We start from the raw sequence: 20,592 nt of genomic DNA on the forward strand, positions 1-20,592 counted from the left end.
TAGTGCCAGCTGCAAGGCAAATCACAGGTTTATATTAATATGCTCATTCTACTGTATCATTGTTTCTATAGTAACAGTTTACACAGTGGCCTTTAATGGTGGACGCTCCACATAATTTTTTTTTTTTTTTTTTAAGTGTAATTGTAATTGTTGATATGGTGATGTTTTCTGTGAAGGGACATTTATTTAGCATTTTTGGAAGGAGTCTCCAGTGTTAGCACTAACAGTCTGGATTAAAGCTGTAAGTTTAAGTTCATAGACAGGAACATCTTCAGGATGGAGGGATTTCACACAATGAAATCGATGCCACAGCCATCCGTGGCCAGGAGTCTAAGAGAGCAAAATGAGCTGTTGCCTCTAGGTGGGAGGTGTGGCATAGTCTTTCTCATAGCAGTTCCAAAAGATGTGGTTAGCTGACTTGACACCTGTTTACGAGGAATCGTGTGATAGCCCTCACCCTTCTGGATTGGTAGCTGTCATAAGATAGGGGAGAGCTGGCTAGAGGGTGGGAATTGACGAAGAATAAAAAACTTCTTCAAATTTCTGTCATATAAAAGGAATAATACACTTTAGGATGTGTTGTTACAGGCTCAGGGAGACAGAATACGGATTAATACGCAGGGCTTATTAGAACAATGTTCAAAGTCAAAACCATCCAGAGTCATTACCAGTAGAGCTGTGAGGGTCAAGTGTCCACAAATGTTTGGCCATATAGTGTACATTGGCCAGCAATAACATTAAACCCACTGGCAGGTGAAATGAATATCATTGATTATCTCATTAAGGGTGGCACCTGTCAAGGGGTGGGACATATTAGGCAGCAATTGAACAGTCAGTTCTCAAAGTTGATGTGTTGAAAGCAGGAAAAATGGGCAAGCGTAAGGATCTGAGCGACTTTGACAAGGGCCAAATTGTGATGGCTAGACGACTGGGTCAGAGCATCTCCAAAACAGCAGGTCTTATGGGGTGTTCCCGGTATACAGTGGTTAGTACCAACCAAAAGTGACCGGCAACAGGGTCATGGGCACCTCATTGATGCTAGTGGGGAGCAAAGACGAGCCCATCTGGTTCAATCCCACAGAAGAACTACTGTAACAGAAATTGCTGAAAAAGTTAATGCTGGCTATGATAGAAAGGTGTCAGAACACACAGTGCATTGCAGCTTGCTGGCTACCACCGAAAGTGCCTACAATGGTCACATGAGCATCAGAACTGGATCATGGAGCAATGGAAGAAGGTATCTTGGTCTGGTGGCGTTTTCTTTTACATCATGTGGATGACCAGGTGCATGCGTGTCGCTTACCTGGGGAAGAGATGGCATCAGGATGCACTATGGGAAGTAGAAAATGTTCTGGGCAGTGTTCTGCTGGTAAACCTTTGGCTTTCATGTGGATGTTACTTAGACATACCGCCTACCTAAACATAGTTGCCGACCAAGTACACCCCTTCGGTATTCCTTAATGGCAGTGACTTCTTTTAGCAGGACAATGCGCCCTGCCACACTGCAAAAACTGTTCAGGAATGATTTGAGGTACATGACAAAGAGTTCAAGATGTTGACTTGGCCTCCAAATTCCCCAGATCTCAATCCAATCAAACATCTGTGGGATGTGCTCGACAAACAAGTCCGATCCATGGGGCCTCCTCACCTCACAACTTACAGGACTTAAAGGATCTGCTGCTAATGTCTTGCTGCCAGATACCACAGCACACATTCCAAGGTCTTGTGGAGTCCATGCCACGAAGGCTCAGAGCTCTTTTGGTGGCACAAGAGGGACCTACACAATTAGGCAGGTGGTTTTTAATGTTATGGCTGTTGTGTGTACAGTAGTAATAATAATAGCAAGAAAAAGTAGTAGGAGAGATAGAAAAATCTATAAGAATATATTTACAAGAAATTGATTAACAACAACAACAACAACAACAACAACAATAATAATAATAATAATAATAATAATACATTGTTCAATACACCAGCGAATTTTGTTGATTATGTGAAATTGTGTGCTTTTGGGGGGGTATTGGGGTGTTTGTCACTTACTGTCTCTCTGATGGTGGTAGGTGAGGATATGCTGTGCTACCAATGTACAGAATTCTGAATGTTCTCTCACCAGACTCTCTCACCAGTCTTATCCAGATCTGTCATGGTGTTATTTTCAGTGATGCTTTAATTATTTAAATTTTTACTTCACATGCATTTTGTTAAATCCATCCCTCATATGACTCTCTCCCTTTTGAAATAATGTCTCATTCTCTTCTTGATATTTCCTTCCATCTATCTCCTTTTCCCCTGTATGTTTAAACAGTAACTCTGAGAAAAGTCTATCTCCCCATCTTTTTCTCTTTCTGAGTTAAAACAGACCTCTTTTACATCATATACAATTTAGAATAGAAAATGACATGTCATTTTAGATATTACATATTTCTCTCTCTCTGTGTCTCTTTGTCTATCCCTGAAGCCCCCTCACTCTCTTCCTCTCGCTCCCCCTCTCTGTCTGTCTGTCTTTACTAATCTGAACTTTAGTAGGGATAATACATAAACTTGACGTAAATACACAGTTTAATGTGATTGGTATTTGGAGTGCCGGAGTTTTCTCATTAGTACTGCTCAGCTGTGTCCTAATCAGGTGGAGGAGAGAGAGTAGGAGAGAGAGAGAGTGAGAGAGAGATAGAGAGAGAGAGATTTTTTAGGTAAGTGGTGACTTATGAGGCTGATGGTTTTAGTATAGTAGCTCTTCTCTGTAACTCTCCTCTCGTCTTCAGGCTATCACAGTTTCATCTAGTTTTAGCCAACCACACCTTACATAATCCCTAAATGACCAGTGGGAGAGACAGAGGGTGAGACAATTTTGTCTGTTTGTTGCCAATTCAATACACCCAGATTGAAACAGCACAACTGGATAGACAGATAAGGGTTTAGCTTCATTTATAAAACATTTACATATTTACTCATTTACATTTACTAACATTTGGGGTGCAAACAGTATTCAGAGGATTCTCAAAACTATAATAGCAGCTGCACCTTCTTTCTGCCTAAGATTAAGACATGATGAAGTAGCATCTGATTGTCAGTTACTGTTCAAGACTTTCAGGGTGACTCACAGCAACTCACTAGATTTTAGAGTATTTTTCTCTCCTGACTCACTAACTGGTGGCACTGCAGGTATCGTTGACACCTTACAGCTCCAGGGTCCTCAGTTCCATCCTGAACTCAGGTTATTGTCTGTGTGGGGTTTTGCTTGTTCTCCCCATATGCCCATATGTTTCCTCTAGGTTCACCGGTTTCTTCTCACCTCTCAAAAACATGCAAGAGATGAATTGGCTATGTGAAAATTGCCCCTAGGTGTGAATGTGTGTGCATGGTGTCCTGGGATGGACAACCATCCAGGGTTTGTTCCCGCCTTGCACCCAGGTGAATGTTTTTCATATTTTCGTTTCAAACAAAAAACTCTTCCAAGCTTTGATGGCATCTTAATAGCTTGAATGAACAGTAATCATTCACTTCATTCATCTTTTCATTCATTAACACTTTATCCTAGTCAGGGTGACAGTGGATCTGGAGCCTACAGTGCATCCGGAAGGTATTCACAGCGCTTCACTTTTTCCACATTTTGTTATGTTACAGCCTTATTCCAAAATGGATTAAATTAATTATTTTCCTCAAAATTCTACAAACAATACCCCATAATGACAACATGAAAGAAGTTTGTTTGAAATCTTTGCAAATGTATTAAAAATAAAAAAACAAAAAAGCACATGTACATAAGTATTCACAGCCTTTGCTCAATACTTTGTTGAAGCACCTTTGGCAACAATTACAGCCTCAAGTCTTTTTGAGTATGATCCTACAAGCTTGGCACACCTATTTTTGGGCAGTTTCTCCCATTCTTCTTTGCAGGACCTCTCAAGCTCCATCAGGTTGGATGGGGAGCGTCGGTGCACAGCCATTTTCAGATCTCTCCAGAGATGTTCAATCGGGTTCAAGTCTGGGCTCTGGCTGGGCCACTCAAGGACATTCACAGAGTTGTCCTGTAGCCACTCCTTTGTTATCTTGGCTGTGTGCTTAGGGTCGTTGTCCTGTTGGAAGATGAACCTTCGCCCCAGTCTGAGGTCCAGAGCGCTCTGGAGCAGGTTTTCATCAAGGATGTCTCTGTACATTGCTGCATTCATCTTTCCCTCGATCCTGACTAGTCTCCCAGTTCCTGCCACTGAAAAACATCCCCACAGCACGATGCTGCCACCACCATGCTTCATGGTATGGTATTGGCCAGGTGATGACTGGTGCCTGGTTTCCTCCAGACATGACGCTTGCATTCAGGCCAAAGAGTTCAATCTTTGTCTTGGTCTGAGAGTCCTTCAGGTGCCTTTTGGCAAACTCCAGGTGGGCTGTCATGTGCCTTTTACTGAGGACTGGCTTCCTTCTGGCCACTCTACCATACAGGCCTGATTGGTGGAGTGCTGCAGAGATGGTTGTTCTTCTGGAAGGTTTTCCTGTCTCCACAGAGACACGCTGGAGCTCTGTCAGAGTGACCATCAGGTTTTTGGTCACCTCCCTGACTAAGGCCCTTCTCCCCCGATCATTCAGTTTGGCCGGGCAGCCAGCTCTAGGAAGAGTCCTGGTGGTTCCAAATTCTTCAATTTATGGATGATGGAGGCCACTTTGCTCATTGGGACCTTCAATGCTGCAGAAATGTTTCTGTACCCTTCCCCAGATCTGTGCCTCGATACAATCCTGTCTCGGAGGTCTACAGACAATTCCTTGGACTTCATGGCCAAGGTCAGTTGAGGTCAAAAGTTTACATAAACCTAGTCTAAAGACATCCAGACTCAGTTTTTCAACTCCACATATTTCATTTTAATAAAACCACTCTCACATTCCTGAAGATTCCAGAAATTTATGAAATTACTTTTAGAAGCTTCTGATTGGTCACTTGTCTTAATTAGGTGCACACCAGTGGCTGTATTTAAGCGCCTGACTTTAGAGACAGTGCCTTTTTGCCCTTAATACCATGGGGAAATCCAAATAACTCAACCAAGACCTCAGGAAAAAAAGTGCACCTCCACAAAGTCACATTAGTCCTTAGGAACAATTTCCAAACTACTGAATGTACCACAGAACAACTGTATGCAAATATATATATATATATATATATATATATATATATATATATATATATATATATATATGGGGACCATTCAGGAAAGAGGCACAAATTAACTACCAGAGAAGTTAACTGAACCCCAAGACATCAACAAAGGTACTGGTGAAGGAGTTGGATGCATCACGTACCAAAATATGTACATCCACCATTAATAGAATTTATCGCTATGGCCTGAAAAGCTGTCATGCAAGGAAGAAACCCCTACTTCAAGACCAGTATTAAAAAGTCAGTTTGCAGGTGATCACCAGCATGTTGGAGGAGTTTTCCCTGATCGGTTGAAACAGATATTTAACTGTTTTGGCTATAATTATCAGTCCTCTGTATGGAGGAAAAAGAGTTAGGACCATGATCCTAAGCATTCCTCCAAAGTTATAACAAAATGGCTTAAAGGCAACAAAGTGAATGAGTGCCCATCACAAAGCCCTGACCTGAATCCCATAGAACATTTCTGAATTGATCTGAAAAAGCATGCCAGAGCAAGGAGGCCCAGAAACCTGAGTTATGTCAGTTCTGTCAGGAGGAATGAGCAAAATTCTTTCAAAGTATTGTGAGAAGTGTAGGGAAGGCTAGCCCGAGTGTTTGAGTCAAGTTAAGCAATTAAAAGGCAATGCCATTGCATGATAATAAGTGGATGTACTTATGGACCCACCAAAAATCTGATTTAGTAAATAAAACTTGAAATAAGTATGTCTTAGCTATTGTTTTGAAATGACCTCTTATGATAGTTAGATACTGTACCTTAATTGACTAACCCTGGAAATATGTAGTAACCTGAATGTGTGGAATTGCTAGTTGAGTTTGCGTCACGATACAAAGTTGCGCACAGATACAGGTGCAGAATTTTAAGGATTTAATAAACAAACAAACTACAAAGACACTATAAAACGAAGCAAAACACTGTGGCAACAATTAAACATAAACAAAGGAACAAAAACACAGCTACAGAAACAAGGCATATAAAGACTAATGTAAGATAAGGAAGCAGTGCAAACAGTGGCTATATATAGGAGTGCTTGTTAACAGAAACGTGATACAGGTGTGGGTGGTCATGTGACACTGATGTAGTACAGGGCAGTGGCTGCCGGGAAATGAAGTCCAGAGTTCCTTCCTTGATACATGACAGTTTGCATGTCTTTCGCCTAGGTGTATGTAAACATTTATACCCCAGCTGTGTTTAGGTGTACAGAATACAAGAATAAAAACAAGTAATGTTTACTTGACCCGATCTGCAAACGCAAATCAACACATGCTGACCAGAAGAGGAGCATGAAGTTGCTGCGGTTTTGCTCAGTGTAACTGTTATTTTAGATAAATATGACAAAGCGAAAATTTGTCCAGAATGAAAAGTGAGCTATATTTACAGTTTAGTCATTTAGTTACCATTTGTAATTTAGCCATAGTGTTGATTTAGCTAATTTATTTAAGCACTGTTGCATGAAGCAAATAAGCAAAATTAAAAGACAGAAACAAACAAACAAACAAACAAACCTGTTGCCAGGGTTTTTTTGTTTTGTTTTGTTGTTGTTTTTTGTTGTTGTTGTTGTTGTTGTTGTTGTTTTAAATTTTTTATAGCTCAGCACTCCCTAGTCTCACTAAACAGTGATCCTAGTCTTGACAAAGGAGCACCTATTCTGACTATAAATACGCGTTTTTATATAAGTATCATTGGTGTATATTTGTTATTAATGAGGAAGGAGAGAGTATATTTTCTACTCCATTGCCCAACAATGTAAATGAAAACACTGAAAATGAAGAAAGAAGGAAGGATTTAATTCCTCAATAAAATGTTTCTTTTAAAACTGTGTATTAGCTCCTCATACAGTCTACTGATCTATGAACAGTGTTGATTTTTATTGACTATTAATTTGATATAATTTCCATTTTCTTTTTTTTCCACCCCCACTTGATCTCCTGTTTTATACTTTAATGAAATATTTGCTTTTCATTATACATTGTGAATATATTAGTATAGTGTTTTATGCTGAATGCTAATGTATGTATGAGAGAGAGAGAGAGAGAGTGTTAATGTAAAGCCAAAATTGCACTGTCATTCAACATCCCATCCTCAGAGTAACAGAAGCAACCAAGGACCTCATTTTGACCTCAAACTTAAAAATCAAGAAGGGTGCATCTCAATCAGCTCCCTGGGTTGTGAATCAGTGTATGGTGTACATGAGTTGGGGCACCACTAAGGATCCTGGCTCACTACACATTGAGACACCGATGATTCAATTTCCAGCAACATCCTGATCGTAAACAACTAGCGGATTTATTTGTTTAAATCATTAAACACTTAAGTCATTAGACTAAAATAACTGTATATAGAATGTCAAATAAAGTTAAAAATCGCTAATGTAAGTAATCATTTAAGAGCTACAACATCGCTACTTAGACAAAGTAGACAAAGTTGGTTGAGAGTTCGTCCCCCATTTTTATTTTCCTGCTGTGAGGCTTCAGAAAATGTGATGTCATTTCCAGTAAGGGAATATAGTTAGCATCAATGCTCCCTGGGTTTTGTGGTGCATTTTTTAGGGAGCGAACGTTCTAGTGCACTGTAAGGATTTTGTGATTGAGACAGTCCTTATTTAAAATGGCCACCTCCCTGATCAGTGCCCTGACTACTGAACTAGGGAGCTGGTTGAGACGCACCAGAAGTCATAGGTCCAAGGTCATAAATCCCAGACCACTTCTGCATTCAGTGTGCATTCATTAATATTTTTTTTTTTGTCTTGTTTTATTCCGATAAATTCCTTTTTCTATGTATTTATCCCATCGTGTTCTCAATGGTCACTAATTAGTTTCACTTTTGGTATTGTGTCTTAGTCTTATGTTCCAGCTCATTTTGACACACATCAAATGGGAAAGCCAAACTCTTTTAACATATTTTTCAGTGGGCTTTAGCTAGCTAAGCTTTTAGCAGCCACAATGAATCTCAAATGTTAAAATAGTGCAACACCATGACTGTTCTGTTGTTTTAACATACTATTTACTAAAGCAGACTGCAATTTTGGACATAAACAATTAAGAGACAAGAATAACATAATTTATTCGAAATATGCAGATGGAAACTTGATTGGTTGGTTGACCAGAATGAAAATGGCTTGATTATAATTGTTCCGATTGGTATGGAGTAACCTGATTAGGTAAAGGTTGTGATGAGAGGATATGATTGGTTATTGTGCTGTATCCGGGAGCACAGATGTGAATTTATTGCCTCAATGAGTACCTAGTGAACTATGAAGACACACACACACACACACACACACACACACGCAAAATGGCTCTTCCTGCTCCCCTTCCCTCCCTTCTGCCCTTCATCCTTGCCTCTTTCCTTGGGTGTGTCCTTCTCTCACTCACCTTCAGTCACCTCTCCTCTGGACATTAGCCATATGACAGTGTCCCGATGGAGGTCATTTTTAGACCTTCTACACACACACACACGCATGCGCACACACACACACACACATGCATACTCAGCCATTTCCACTCAAATGGGAAATGGGGTTTTAATGAGAATGTCCTTGGCAAGGACATGCAACAATCTCTCCCCCTCCATCTCTCTCAATCCATATATCAGTTTCTCTCTTTAACTTCTTTCTTTCAATTTCTTGTTCTGCCTTTTAAAAAAAAAAAAAAAAAAATCTCTCTCTTTTTCCTTTTGGTTATCACGTTCTCACATTCACTCTCCTTCCATCTGCCTCTCTCTCTGTTTCTCTCTTCCCTTCTCTCAGCATCTCAGTTCTCTTGACCCTCATCTTCAGATTCACACTTTCTTCTTTTTCTTTTATATCTCTATTTATCTGTACCATTTTCTTCATACACAGTCAGGTCCATAAGTATTTGGACACTGACACAATTTTCAGAATTTGGCCTCTGTACACCACAACAATGAAGTGAAGCAATTGTCAATTTGAAATGAAGCAGTGTGATTGAAGTGTAGACTTTCAGCTTTAATTCAAGGGTTCTAATAAAAATATTGCATTAACCAATTAGGAATTACAGCCATTTCCACAGGCTCAAAAGTAATTGGACAATTGACTGATAAGCAGTTTATGGCCAGGTGTGGCCTGTTTCCTCATTATTTCATGACAAATTAAGGAGATAAAAGGTCTGGAGTTCATTCCAAGTGTTGAATTTGCATTTGGTAGCTGTTCATGGGAACTTTCATTATGGCATCTAAAGAGAAAGACTTAACAGTATTTTATAATTTTCCTCCTTTTATTTCTTTTCAGTTCTGTTTTTGTATCTCTCTCCTTTCTCCTTTCATGTCTTTATCTTTCACTCTTACACCTACTGAGTATCTCTCCCAATTTTCTCTTGTCTCTTTCTGTTACTCAAATAAAATAAAAAAAATGTGTGAAAGTGTGTGTCTTTCTCTATTTGCAGATCTGTTTTGTGAGCTTGGACATGAGTGTGTCTGACTGCCACGACAACATCTGCCTCAAGGTGGGTGGTGTGTTTTTTTAAAAACATTTAAGTGATTAACCAAAAGCACAACAAATTCCATGGCCCTGATCACAGTGTAAATGCAAAACGACAGCATATGGTGCACTCTTAAAACAGATATGTTAAAAAGTAACACATCACGTGTTGCTTTCAACCAGAGGCGTATCTACAGGGCAGGCAATCCAGGCAATTGCCTGGGGCCCTGTATAATGAGATGTCCCCCGAGGGCTGATCATTTAAATTATCCGAAATTTTAATCTTAAAATAATGCACAGCAACATCTCAGCAACCCCCTTAAAGGGGGCCCCTCTGTGGAGCACCACCTTGTTTGTGCTCCTGCGCCACCCATTCAAACTTGAGTTGCGCAAGCATTAATTCCTGAAAATGAATCTGAAAAATGTGAAAGGGACACAGCTTCGAGACCATGTTCAGCACTTGTAGGGTAGCCCCATTCTTTATTCTTTTTTCAACACTCTTATGATCGTTTTCAATAAAGAAAACAAGTCTTCGAAACATGCGTCCATGGAAGTAAAGGGTCACAACATTATCTCTGGGTAACATGAAGACATAATAACATAAATCTGTCAGAAGAGCCCCAAGCAATTATTTTGCCTAGGGCCCTCACATAATCTAGGTTCACCTCTGCTTTCAACACAATCAGTGTATTGTATATTTCCACACAAATATGTGTTAAAAAATAAAACAAAATTACACAGAGATGTGTTGTTTATACATTTTTCCCTACAATGGTCCTAAATTGCAATTTGTGGAAGGAAAGAGAATGATGGAAGCTTACAAGTTAGCCTCAAGAGTGTCACACAAAGAGAAGGAAAGAGGAAAAGCTTTGTATGATCAGAAAGTGCATGGAGCTGAACTGATTCCTGGGAATAGAGTACTTGTCCTTAACTTCAAGGAGAAAGGTGTACCTGGGAAGCTTCGATCATTTTGGGAAAAACCAGTTCATGTTGTCACCCAGAGGAAGTACCAGGATAGTCCAAGGATAGGAAAGGGAAAACAAGAATGCTGCACAGAAATCTATTGTTACATTGTGACTGCGTACCTATAAAGAAAGAATTCTTAACTGGAAGACCTGAAAAAGAAAATAAGAAAAGAGTCAAGCTTGACATCAACACGGCAAAATCAAACAGACTGTGACAGTTCAGATGGTGAGGATGGTTGGAGATGCCTGGTTGGACTGTCAGTCGACAGAGAGAGTCAGAACAACAGTCAAATCCTCTGGAACCTCATCCAGAGGACACGGTGATGTTGAATGATGCAGTTCCAGAGGAGGAACATGAGCAAGGAGCAGGTCAAGGCGAAGATGATACATGATACATCATCATCAAGAGGGGATGCCGGAGAAAGAGCTGATGCTGAAGAGAGTAATGAGGAAACTCCTTTACAACCTGCTTACAAAAGAGTATATCCTTTGAGAAACAGAAAAGCAAAAAAATGTTTACTTACCATACACTAGGTCAGCCTAGTATTGTAGATGGGTAAGCTGCTGAATTAAATCACAGTAATGAGTTCTAGTTAAAATGTTAAGACGTTAAATTAAAACCAGAATAAGATTAAGTTCATATTTCTCAGTGTAAAGAGAAGGTAGTAACCGTAACATTCCATAAACAGCGATGGTGGTAGAAGATCATGGTGCACAATTATGTCTGCTACAAACACACTGCATGGAAAAGGAGATAAATGTTGTGCATGAATTACCGGTGGATAACCAGTTATGTATTCTGAGAATGCCGGGACTACATTCTATTTTGTGTGGGAGAATGTGGGGAAATCTATAATATATATTGATATATTAATATAGTTTAGAATTAAAAGCTATTTATAAATATTTCTTTTTTCAGTAACTTCTGTTTTGTTATTAATAACTGTTGTTTAATTATGCAGTACATGCATGTATATTTGTAGTATTCTTACAGCTCTGTGATGGGTGTCCAGTAGGTGGCAGTAGCCAGTGGGAGAACCCCAGAGTAGACTTGCAAAAGAAGAGACAAAGGAGAGTTAGCAGTTGTTCACACGATGTTTAATGAGACTATCGGTATTGTATTGTGTATTAATTTTGCTGGCTGAAAAAAAAGAACCCAACCAAATTACACGCTTGTTATCTCCTTCAACTGTGCTACAGAAGCAGCACATGATATTCACTTTTGAAGCCATTGTGATAGGTAAAATTAATTATCGCTTGCTGTGTTACTTTTTTCCAGTGAATACATTTTGGAGAGCTCCCTGCCTAAATATCACAAACTCGGTCAAGCATTTTCAGCAACATTAACGCTAAATAATGATGAACCCTAACTTACCGGTGGTCATTTGGTTTCCTCATCTCAGGACGGTGACTCTGCGGTCACAATCAAAAGTTCAAAGCAACGAACATTCACTTTGAAGCGAGTTCAGAGTTGGACGCTGACGTCAGCAGCGCAGTCGACAACGTGATTGGGCAATAATTTAACATGTTGTGTTGGTCATTCGTGTGAATTTTTTAAAACACATTTATTGGATAATTTAAAACAACATATGCTGAAATAGTAATAACACAAAAAGTTTGTAGGATATTAAGACAACCTTTCTATGTGTGTGTGGGCGGATGGGTGGAACAGGGTGGCGTTTTGGGGGCATGCATTCATTATCCCAAACATTCATTATGACTATCTGAAATAGGGATTCAGGTATAAAGTGTCTATTGCTAATTGTCAGTAACTGTGGCATATGTTGAGCAATAATATAAAATAAGAATCTGGGGTATAACCTCACTGCCCTTTCACATCTTGTGCACAGTGCATTATGTGGGCCTATGAGAATAACAGTTTTGGGTTAGTTTAATCAATCTTTACTGAACCTGACATGAATAAGAGCTAGTTAGGAAATAAGTCAGTAGAGCAAATAAAATGTAGTTCAGTCACAATTAGAAACAGGTTTTTTTGACTGGCAAAAGTAAATATGCCTGTTACTCAATGAAAGGAATAATTAGCTGATAAAGGTCAATTTCTGCACCTCTGATTCACAATTATGTGTTAAATTATATGTTGACATCGAAACCCATTAACTACAACAAGGTTATGACGTGCAATTATTATTAATGCTATTTGATTTTGTTATTATTTACACTACTTGACTTACTATACTTGCTATAATTATTACCAATATTAGCTTTATAATGATTAATGATTATTTAACTGAAAATCTCTCATTGTCAGGTTGTTAAGATGGAAAGGTCCAATTTGCACACTCTGATTAGACATACACAGATATGCCAAGGATGCAATTGAGGAATAAGGCAATAAAGAAGCTGTGGAATTTACAGATTTAACCAAATAGAACATTGATGAATAAGGGCCATTGTAGGTCAGATGAGAAATTTAGATGTGGACCCATGTGCAAGAGTTTAAAACCCAAGTTTAAAAACGTATTCATATTTTCCAAAGCCAAAACAGGCAACAGACAATATTTATACGCAAAAGACCTGCCAATCAAACCTAGCAATCTCAGGTAGAATAACAAATGTTTTTCACACTCTGTGTTTGGCAAGACTTTGCACTGCCATATAAAGGAACAAACAAACAAAACATAACCCAGGTTTTATTTACTCTTAGAACCAGGAAGTAAACTCATGATGTCCACCTCCAAGGAATTTCTGATGGCTGGGAGGGATCCTACTCTGAGTTAGTGGGACGCATTGATTCAAATGTTTCCCTCAAGCTATTGGAGAGATGACTAACCTTTCCTTATGCACAATCAGAATGACAGTGCTGGAGGCAAAGAAGAAAATTGCCATTTATTTGATAGTTGGGGCTGTCAAGTTTCAAAATCTATTATATAACCTACTAAGCATCATTGGAACTACAGTTGGAACTGTCTGTTGTGGTCAGATGACACAAAAGTTTTGGACACTATCACTGTTTTTATTAGGCTCTATATTTCTGCCACATTTTTATTTTCATAAATTGTGTGCACTTTATGTAATGCACTTTGTAGTGTATTTAGGTTTCGTTTTTTAAATTCCATTTAAATTAATATAAAGTATTTTCCCACAGAATACTGACATGCTTTAAAATACATTATTTATTTACTTACTTACTTACTTACTTACTTACTAATTTATTATTTATTTTTTTTATTATTATTAATTGGGTGATTGGTTGTTTAGTTTGGGAGGGTTCAGTTGTGTATGGCAGCATCTGGCCCAAACAGTATTTGCTCTGGCAAATTGTGGCCCCAGGTCAAATTGAATTGATGACCCCTGGTCTAGAATTTACTTGATTTATCTTTCATTTATCTTTCTTTCTTTTAATTTATTTCTCTCTGTGTTTTTTTTTCTTTCTATATCTCTTTCACTTTCTATTTTTAATTCTGCTGTTTATTCTCCTTTTTTTTTTACTTTATTGCATCCCTTTTATTCCCTCTTCTTCTTTCATTCCATCTAATTTTAATTCACTCTCACAGTGTAATTGAGTTTAATCTCTAACGTTTCACATGATTGCTTGTTAATATCAGATAATATTTCACTAATGTGACTCTTCCCATTAAAATAAACTGAAGGAATGTTGCTACATTCAAATTCTTAGCAATCAACAGCTTCACTTAAGCTCACGCTCAGTGAGACACTAACACACACCGTCTTTGTTACTTTCTTTCACCAAAGAAGCTTTGCATTGCTTTTAGCTATGATTTTGTCAGTTCCATAATATATATATATATATATATATATATATATATATATATATATATATATATATATAGTATCTCACAAAAGTGAGTACACCCCTCAATTTTTTGTAAATATTTGATTATATCTTTTCATGTGACAACACTGAAGAAATGACACTTTGCTACAATGTAAAGTAGTGAGTATACAGCTTGTGTAACAGTGTAAATTTGCTGTCCCCTCAAAATAAGTCAACACACAGCCATTAAAGTCTAAACCGCTGGCAACAAAAGTGAGTACACCCCTAAGTGAAAATGTCCAAATTGGGCCCAATTAGCCATTTTCCCTCCCCGGTGTCATGTGACTTGTTAGTGTTACAAGGTCTCAGTTGTGAATGGGGAGCAGGTGTGTTAAATTTGGTGTCATCGCTCTCACACTCCCTCATACTGGTCACTGGAAGTTCAACATGGCACCTCATGGCAAACAACTCTCTGAGGATCTGAAAAAAAGAATTGTTGCTCTACATAAAGATGGCTTAGGCTATAAGAAGATTGCCAAGACCCTGACACTGAGCTGCAGCACAGTGGCCAAGACCATACAGCGGTTTAACAGGACAGGTTCCACTCAGAACAGGCCTCGCCATGGTCGACCAAAGAAGTTCAGTGCACGTGCTCAGCGTCATATCCAGAGGTTGTATTTGGGAAATAGACGTATGAGTGCTGCCATCATTGCTGCAGAGGTTGAAGGGGTGGTGGGTCAGCCTGTCAGTGCTCAGACCATATGCCGCACACTGCATCAAATTGGTCTGCATGGCTGTCGTCCCAGTAGGAAGCCTCTTCTAAAGATGATGCACAAGAAAGCCCGCAAACAGTTTGCTGAGGACAAGCAGACTAAGGACATGGATTACTGGAACCATGTCCTGTGGTCTGATGAGACCAAGATAAAATTATTTGGTTCAGATGGTGTCAAGCGTGTGTGGCGGCAACCAGGTGAGGAGTACAAAGACAAGTGTGTCTTGCCTACAGTCAAGCATGGTGGTGGGAGTGTCATGGTCTGGGGCTGCATGAGTACTGCCGACACTGGGGAGCTACAGTTCATTGAGGGAACCATGAATGCCAACATGTACTTCGGAATGCCTTCGGAGACTGGGCTGCAGGGCAGTATTCCAGCATGATAACGACCCCAAACACACCTCCAAGATGACCACTGCCTTGCTAAAGAAGCTGAGGGTGAAGGTGATGGACTGGCCAAGCATGTCTCCAGACCTAAACCCTATTGAGCATCTGTGGGGCATCCTCAAACAGAAGGTGGAGGAGCACAAGGTCTCTAACATCCACCAGCTCCGTGATGTCGTCATGGAGGAGTGGAAGAGGACTCCAGTGGCAACCTGTAAAGCTCTGGTGAACTCCATGCCCAAGAGGGTTAAGGCAGTGCTGGAGAATAATGGTGGCCACACAAAATATTGACACTTTGGGCTCAATTTGGACATTTTCACTTAGGAGTGTACTCACTTTCGTTGCCAGCGGTTTAGACATTAATGGCTGTGTGTTGAGTTATTTTGAGGGGACAGCAAATTTACACTGTTACCCAAGCTGTACACTCACTACTTTACATTGTAGCAAAGTGTCATTTCTTCAGTGTTGTCACATGAAAAGATATAATCAAATATTTACAAAAATGTGAGGGGTGTACTCACTTTTGTGAGATACTGTATATAAAATATATAATATAATATGACTAATATAATTATTGTTGTTGTTGTTATTATAGAAGCTGGCATCTGTGTCTCCTGATCTGCCACGTCTGGTTGAGGGTCTTGTTTCTCGGCCACTCAAAGAACATGAAATTCTGCTGCTGAATGGCCTAGAGTCACCTGAAACTTGCCCACATGACCTCACCCACTCACACGTGAGTACCCTTGAAGTTCTTACTAGAAATTTATTCTAGTAAGCAATGAAATGAGTGTGTGCATTCTGTAACAATGTTTCACCTCTGCTGCACTCTGATTAGGTATTATTAAAATAGTGTATAGGCCTACCTAATGTAATAAAAAAGCAGTTCAAATGTGAGAGTTTATGTGCAACAAAGCCATCATTTAAATGTAGACTATCTAACTACAGTGATGCTTGGAAGTTTGTGAACCCTTTAGACTTTTCTGTACTTCTGCATAAATATGACCTAAAACATCATAAATTATGAAATATTGGCTCGTTTACCTCAATAAAAAATGACCAAGTATAATATTTTTGTTTCACTTGGGTTCTCTTTATCTACTTTTAGGACTTGTGTGAAAATCTGATAATGTTTTAGGTCATATTCATGCAGATATATATAAATTTCTAAAGGGTAACTTTCAAGCACCATTGTATAAACAATGGATATAAATAACAAAAATGTTATGGAACTTCCACAATATAGTTTACAATATTTACCCTTGCCATGGACATTTCTTAATATTGATAAAAGCTTTTGCTAAATATGGTTCCCTCCAAACCTATTGGAACAGCAAGGCCAATTCATTTGTTTGTGCGATACACCAAAGACATTTACCTTTTGAGATCAAAAGATGGATAATAGACGAGAGTTTAGGATTTCAGCTTTTATTTCATGGTATCTGGACATGTTAAACAGCATAAAACATAGTACCTTTTGTATCAGGCCACCCAATTTTTAGGCAAGCAAAAGTATAAGAAAAGATAAGATAAATGAAAGTAAATAGCATATCCCTTGCTTGCAATAACTGCATCAAGCCTGCAACTCATTGACATTGACAACATTTTACCACAGCCTATTTCAGTTGTTGTTTGTTTTGGGAGGTTTATCCCTTCAGTCTCCTGTGATTGACTTGGCCAGTCTAAAACCTTCCACTTTTTCCCCCTGATAAAGTCCTTTGTTGACCAGTGTGTTTTGAATCATGAGCAGATCCTTTCTTTCGTTTCTGCAAGAGTAGATATTCAGAGCTGTTTGTTGTTTAAACAATCAGTCTAACAGGACACACCTGGGTAACAAGAAACACCTGTCAGTCACGTTTCCATATTTCTGCTTGCCTAAAAATTGGGTGGTCTGAATCAAAATGTGCTATGTTCTATGTTGTTTAACACATCTACATTTAAATACCAGGAAGGAAAAGCTGAAATTCTAAACTCTCTTCTCATATTCATCTTTTGATCTCAAACCTTCAGTCTACAGCAAAAAACAATTTAATTGGCCTTGCTGTTCCGGTAGTTTTGGAGGGGACTATAACCAATGCCATAGTGAATATTTTATGTCAGATCAGCTGTTTGGTCCAAGTACATTGCATGCAGCAAAGGACTTTGTGTTATGGTAGGGTTTTTTTTTTGTATTTGCCTCATCCCAACTGATACAAATACATCTAATTATAATTTTGTTTGTTGCAATATGATTACATAATCTAACAATCATGGAACACAATCATTTCAAATAATCAAGGTCAGCTAAAATAATTATAACAATAATGTGATAAGCCATGAAATGAGATTAATGTATGAACACTAACTAGAAAAGAATTCTAGCATTTGGGACAGAGCCATAAAATAGCTGATATTCTAAATAGAAAAGAGCTCATGTTTCAGTGTGCCATTTTGATGCCATAGAATCGAGCTCAAATCATTTAGCTCTGTCTGTGTGTGTGTGTGTGTGTGTGTGTGTGTGTGTGTGTGCGCGCACATGTGAATTACAGAGCCAGAGAGCTGCTGATGTGTGTGTGGTTCAGAGTGCCAGTGGGTGTCGCCCAGTTAAGTCAGACAGCCTCATACTTCAGATCAACAAGTTCCTGATTGGTCTACAGTCTGGGCAGGAGAGGCAGCGGCATGTACGATTGGCCAGTCAACGTGTCTGTGATGATGACACAAATCGTTCTGTTTCATCCATAGAGGAGGATTTCCTCACAGCCTCCGAACATCTGGGGGAAGAAAGTGAGGATGACAAAAATGGTGAAGAACACAATTATTCATGTATATTCATGTATCTGTCTATCCATATACAATCTCTCTAATTCCATCCATCCATAAATCAAATAATAAAATCCAAGATTGATCTTTGATTAAAATAAACCATTGGCCTAATGCACATCTCTTCATCCATCTGTCCACCTATCTGCCCATCTAGTACCTGTCACTGTCTTCATCAAATTTACACTGCCTGATCAAAAAGAACCAAACTCTCACTTACATATTAAACTGAAAAAACCTCTATGAAGTCCCATCCAGGGTGTATTCCCAACTCAACCGCAGTTGCTACCCTAAACCAAATGAGCAAACATCTGTCAATTCACTGTTTGAGTATATATCCATCTGTTCATCTGTCCATCCATCTCTCTGTCTTTTCATCTTCTCTCCATTCATCTCTATATTTATATATCTATGATTTATCTTTATGTTTGGGTACCTCTATCTGCCAGAGGGGGTTTTACTATGTGCTGATTTAGAAGGATGTCTTTTGCACATGCCACAATTACTATTTATTCTATTCTTTAATTTCATCAACTATAAAGCAACTATGCATTCTTATTTGCAGAATTTTTTTTTAAATAGTTTGCTGCAAATATTGCATTTACTTCTTTTAACAAAATATGCAACATGACCATGGGATACAGCCGTATCTGCCTGTTTTTGGGTTGTCTGTCCATCCATACATCTGAGATTCTTGTTAGTGTGCTATCTCAAGAACGAGTGGTTGAATGTTTGTCAGATTTATATGGAATTATCATTGTAATGAGCAGATGAACTGATTATACATATGTTGGAATTGAGCCAAACAGGGTCAAAGTCACAGCAAGGTCAAATGTCTGAAAGGACTAGATTCTCCGTCGATGCCGTTGGTGTCGAGTTCTGCTTGTTTATCAATAAACCCAACACTGGAATCTCAATTTTTTTGGAATAGTTAATCTCATCTCATTCTCTTCTGAAACCATCCATCCATCCATCCATTCATTCATTTTTCCATTCAGCCTTTTCTCAATCAAACCTTCCTTTTTTTCTAAATCACACTAGAACACATTTCCAAATCAGTGCATGCCTTATTAACAACCTTACATTTATATTATATTATATTATATTATATTATATTATATTATATTCTTTATGCAGACACTTTTATCCACAGCGAGTTACAGTTATGGCACAATCTAATCTAAGCCTTAAATTGTTTCTGGAGCCAGTAATACAAGTGGTGCACAATTATTCTGTCATAACGTGTGCTGGACACAAGCCCAAAACCATTTATTTATACTATCAACACTCTTCTTCAGCCTCCCCCTGTATATCACGACTCTGCAATTTGATGCTTTTGACTTTGCTTTAGCAAAATAAAAAACAAAATCAGCAAAACATTAGTAATTCCCACTCTTTCCCCTTGGCAATTGCTGCCAACGAAATTACTAAACTCTGCTAGCTTTTCAGAGCCTGTTTTCATCTTGGAGCTTATAGTCAAATGTAATTCATCTACATACCAGCTTCATTCTACTTATCACTTTCATGTCATCTCAGCACCTAAATGTAACTTCATTAACATCTCACTTCTTTCTGATTCTGTTCCTACTACTCTGAATCACTTAGTCTTAAGATTCCATCTTAGTACATTGTTGACCTTTATAGCCTTCCTATCACACCCAAATTATTGGAATTGTTGGTTTGTATCCTGTCAAAACTTTCATAATCAATAACAGTACTTTCTAATTGCTTCAGTCTATTTTTGTATGTAATGTGTGAACACTTTATATTGCCTAAGCACAAATCAACAATGAAAACAATGCTGTTCCAAAGGTATTCCTTAAGAATCAGTCTTTGGCCCTCTCCATTTCACCATTTAATCATGTTTTGCCTTTGTTATGCCTTCAGGATCACTGTTGTGCCAATGATACACAAAGCTACACTAAAACTATGTATTTGAGACCTATTCAATTCAATTCAATTCAGTTTTATTTGTGTAGCGCTTTTAACTATGGACATTATGGACAACTATGGACCCAAAGTAGCTTTACAGAAATATATAAATTCCCGATATAGATTTTAAATGTATGAATATATCCCTAATGAGCAAGCCAAAAGGGACAGTGGTAAGGAAAAACACCCTGATATGCTATGAGGAAGAAACTTTGAGAGGAACCTAACTCAAAAGGGAACCCATCCTTCTATAAATGTGTTAATACTACATGGTCAAATAGTGCAGTTGTGTAAGCAGGAAAATTCATTATAGTTTTTACATAAAGTCTGTTTGGTTGAACTTATCCACTGTTCACTGATGGAGCCTTGAGTGCAAAACTGTTTGTGGCAATTGCAGACCTAAAGCTATTATACAGTAGCAATTG

General features: G+C 38.5%; 1 protein-coding gene across 4 annotated transcripts in view; it reads left to right on the forward strand.

The window, feature by feature from the left end:
* sphkap (SPHK1 interactor, AKAP domain containing) overlaps window positions 1-20,592 on the forward strand; it is a 67,193-nt gene that overhangs the window by 29,112 nt on the left and 17,489 nt on the right. For 3 of the 4 annotated variants that reach the window (XM_053623370.1, XM_053623372.1, XM_053623373.1), the window contains exons 4-6: window positions 9,548-9,607; window positions 16,035-16,172; window positions 17,965-18,217. In XM_053623370.1, the coding sequence (XP_053479345.1) occupies window positions 9,548-9,607; window positions 16,035-16,172; window positions 17,965-18,217 (451 nt within the window). The remainder of the gene's footprint in view (window positions 1-9,547; window positions 9,608-16,034; window positions 16,173-17,964; window positions 18,218-20,592) is intronic. The other variant, XM_053623371.1, reaches the window with a different exon arrangement.

This window comes from Ictalurus furcatus, chromosome 4, assembly GCF_023375685.1.
Source record: "Ictalurus furcatus strain D&B chromosome 4, Billie_1.0, whole genome shotgun sequence".
Classification (NCBI taxonomy): domain Eukaryota; kingdom Metazoa; phylum Chordata; class Actinopteri; order Siluriformes; family Ictaluridae; genus Ictalurus; species Ictalurus furcatus.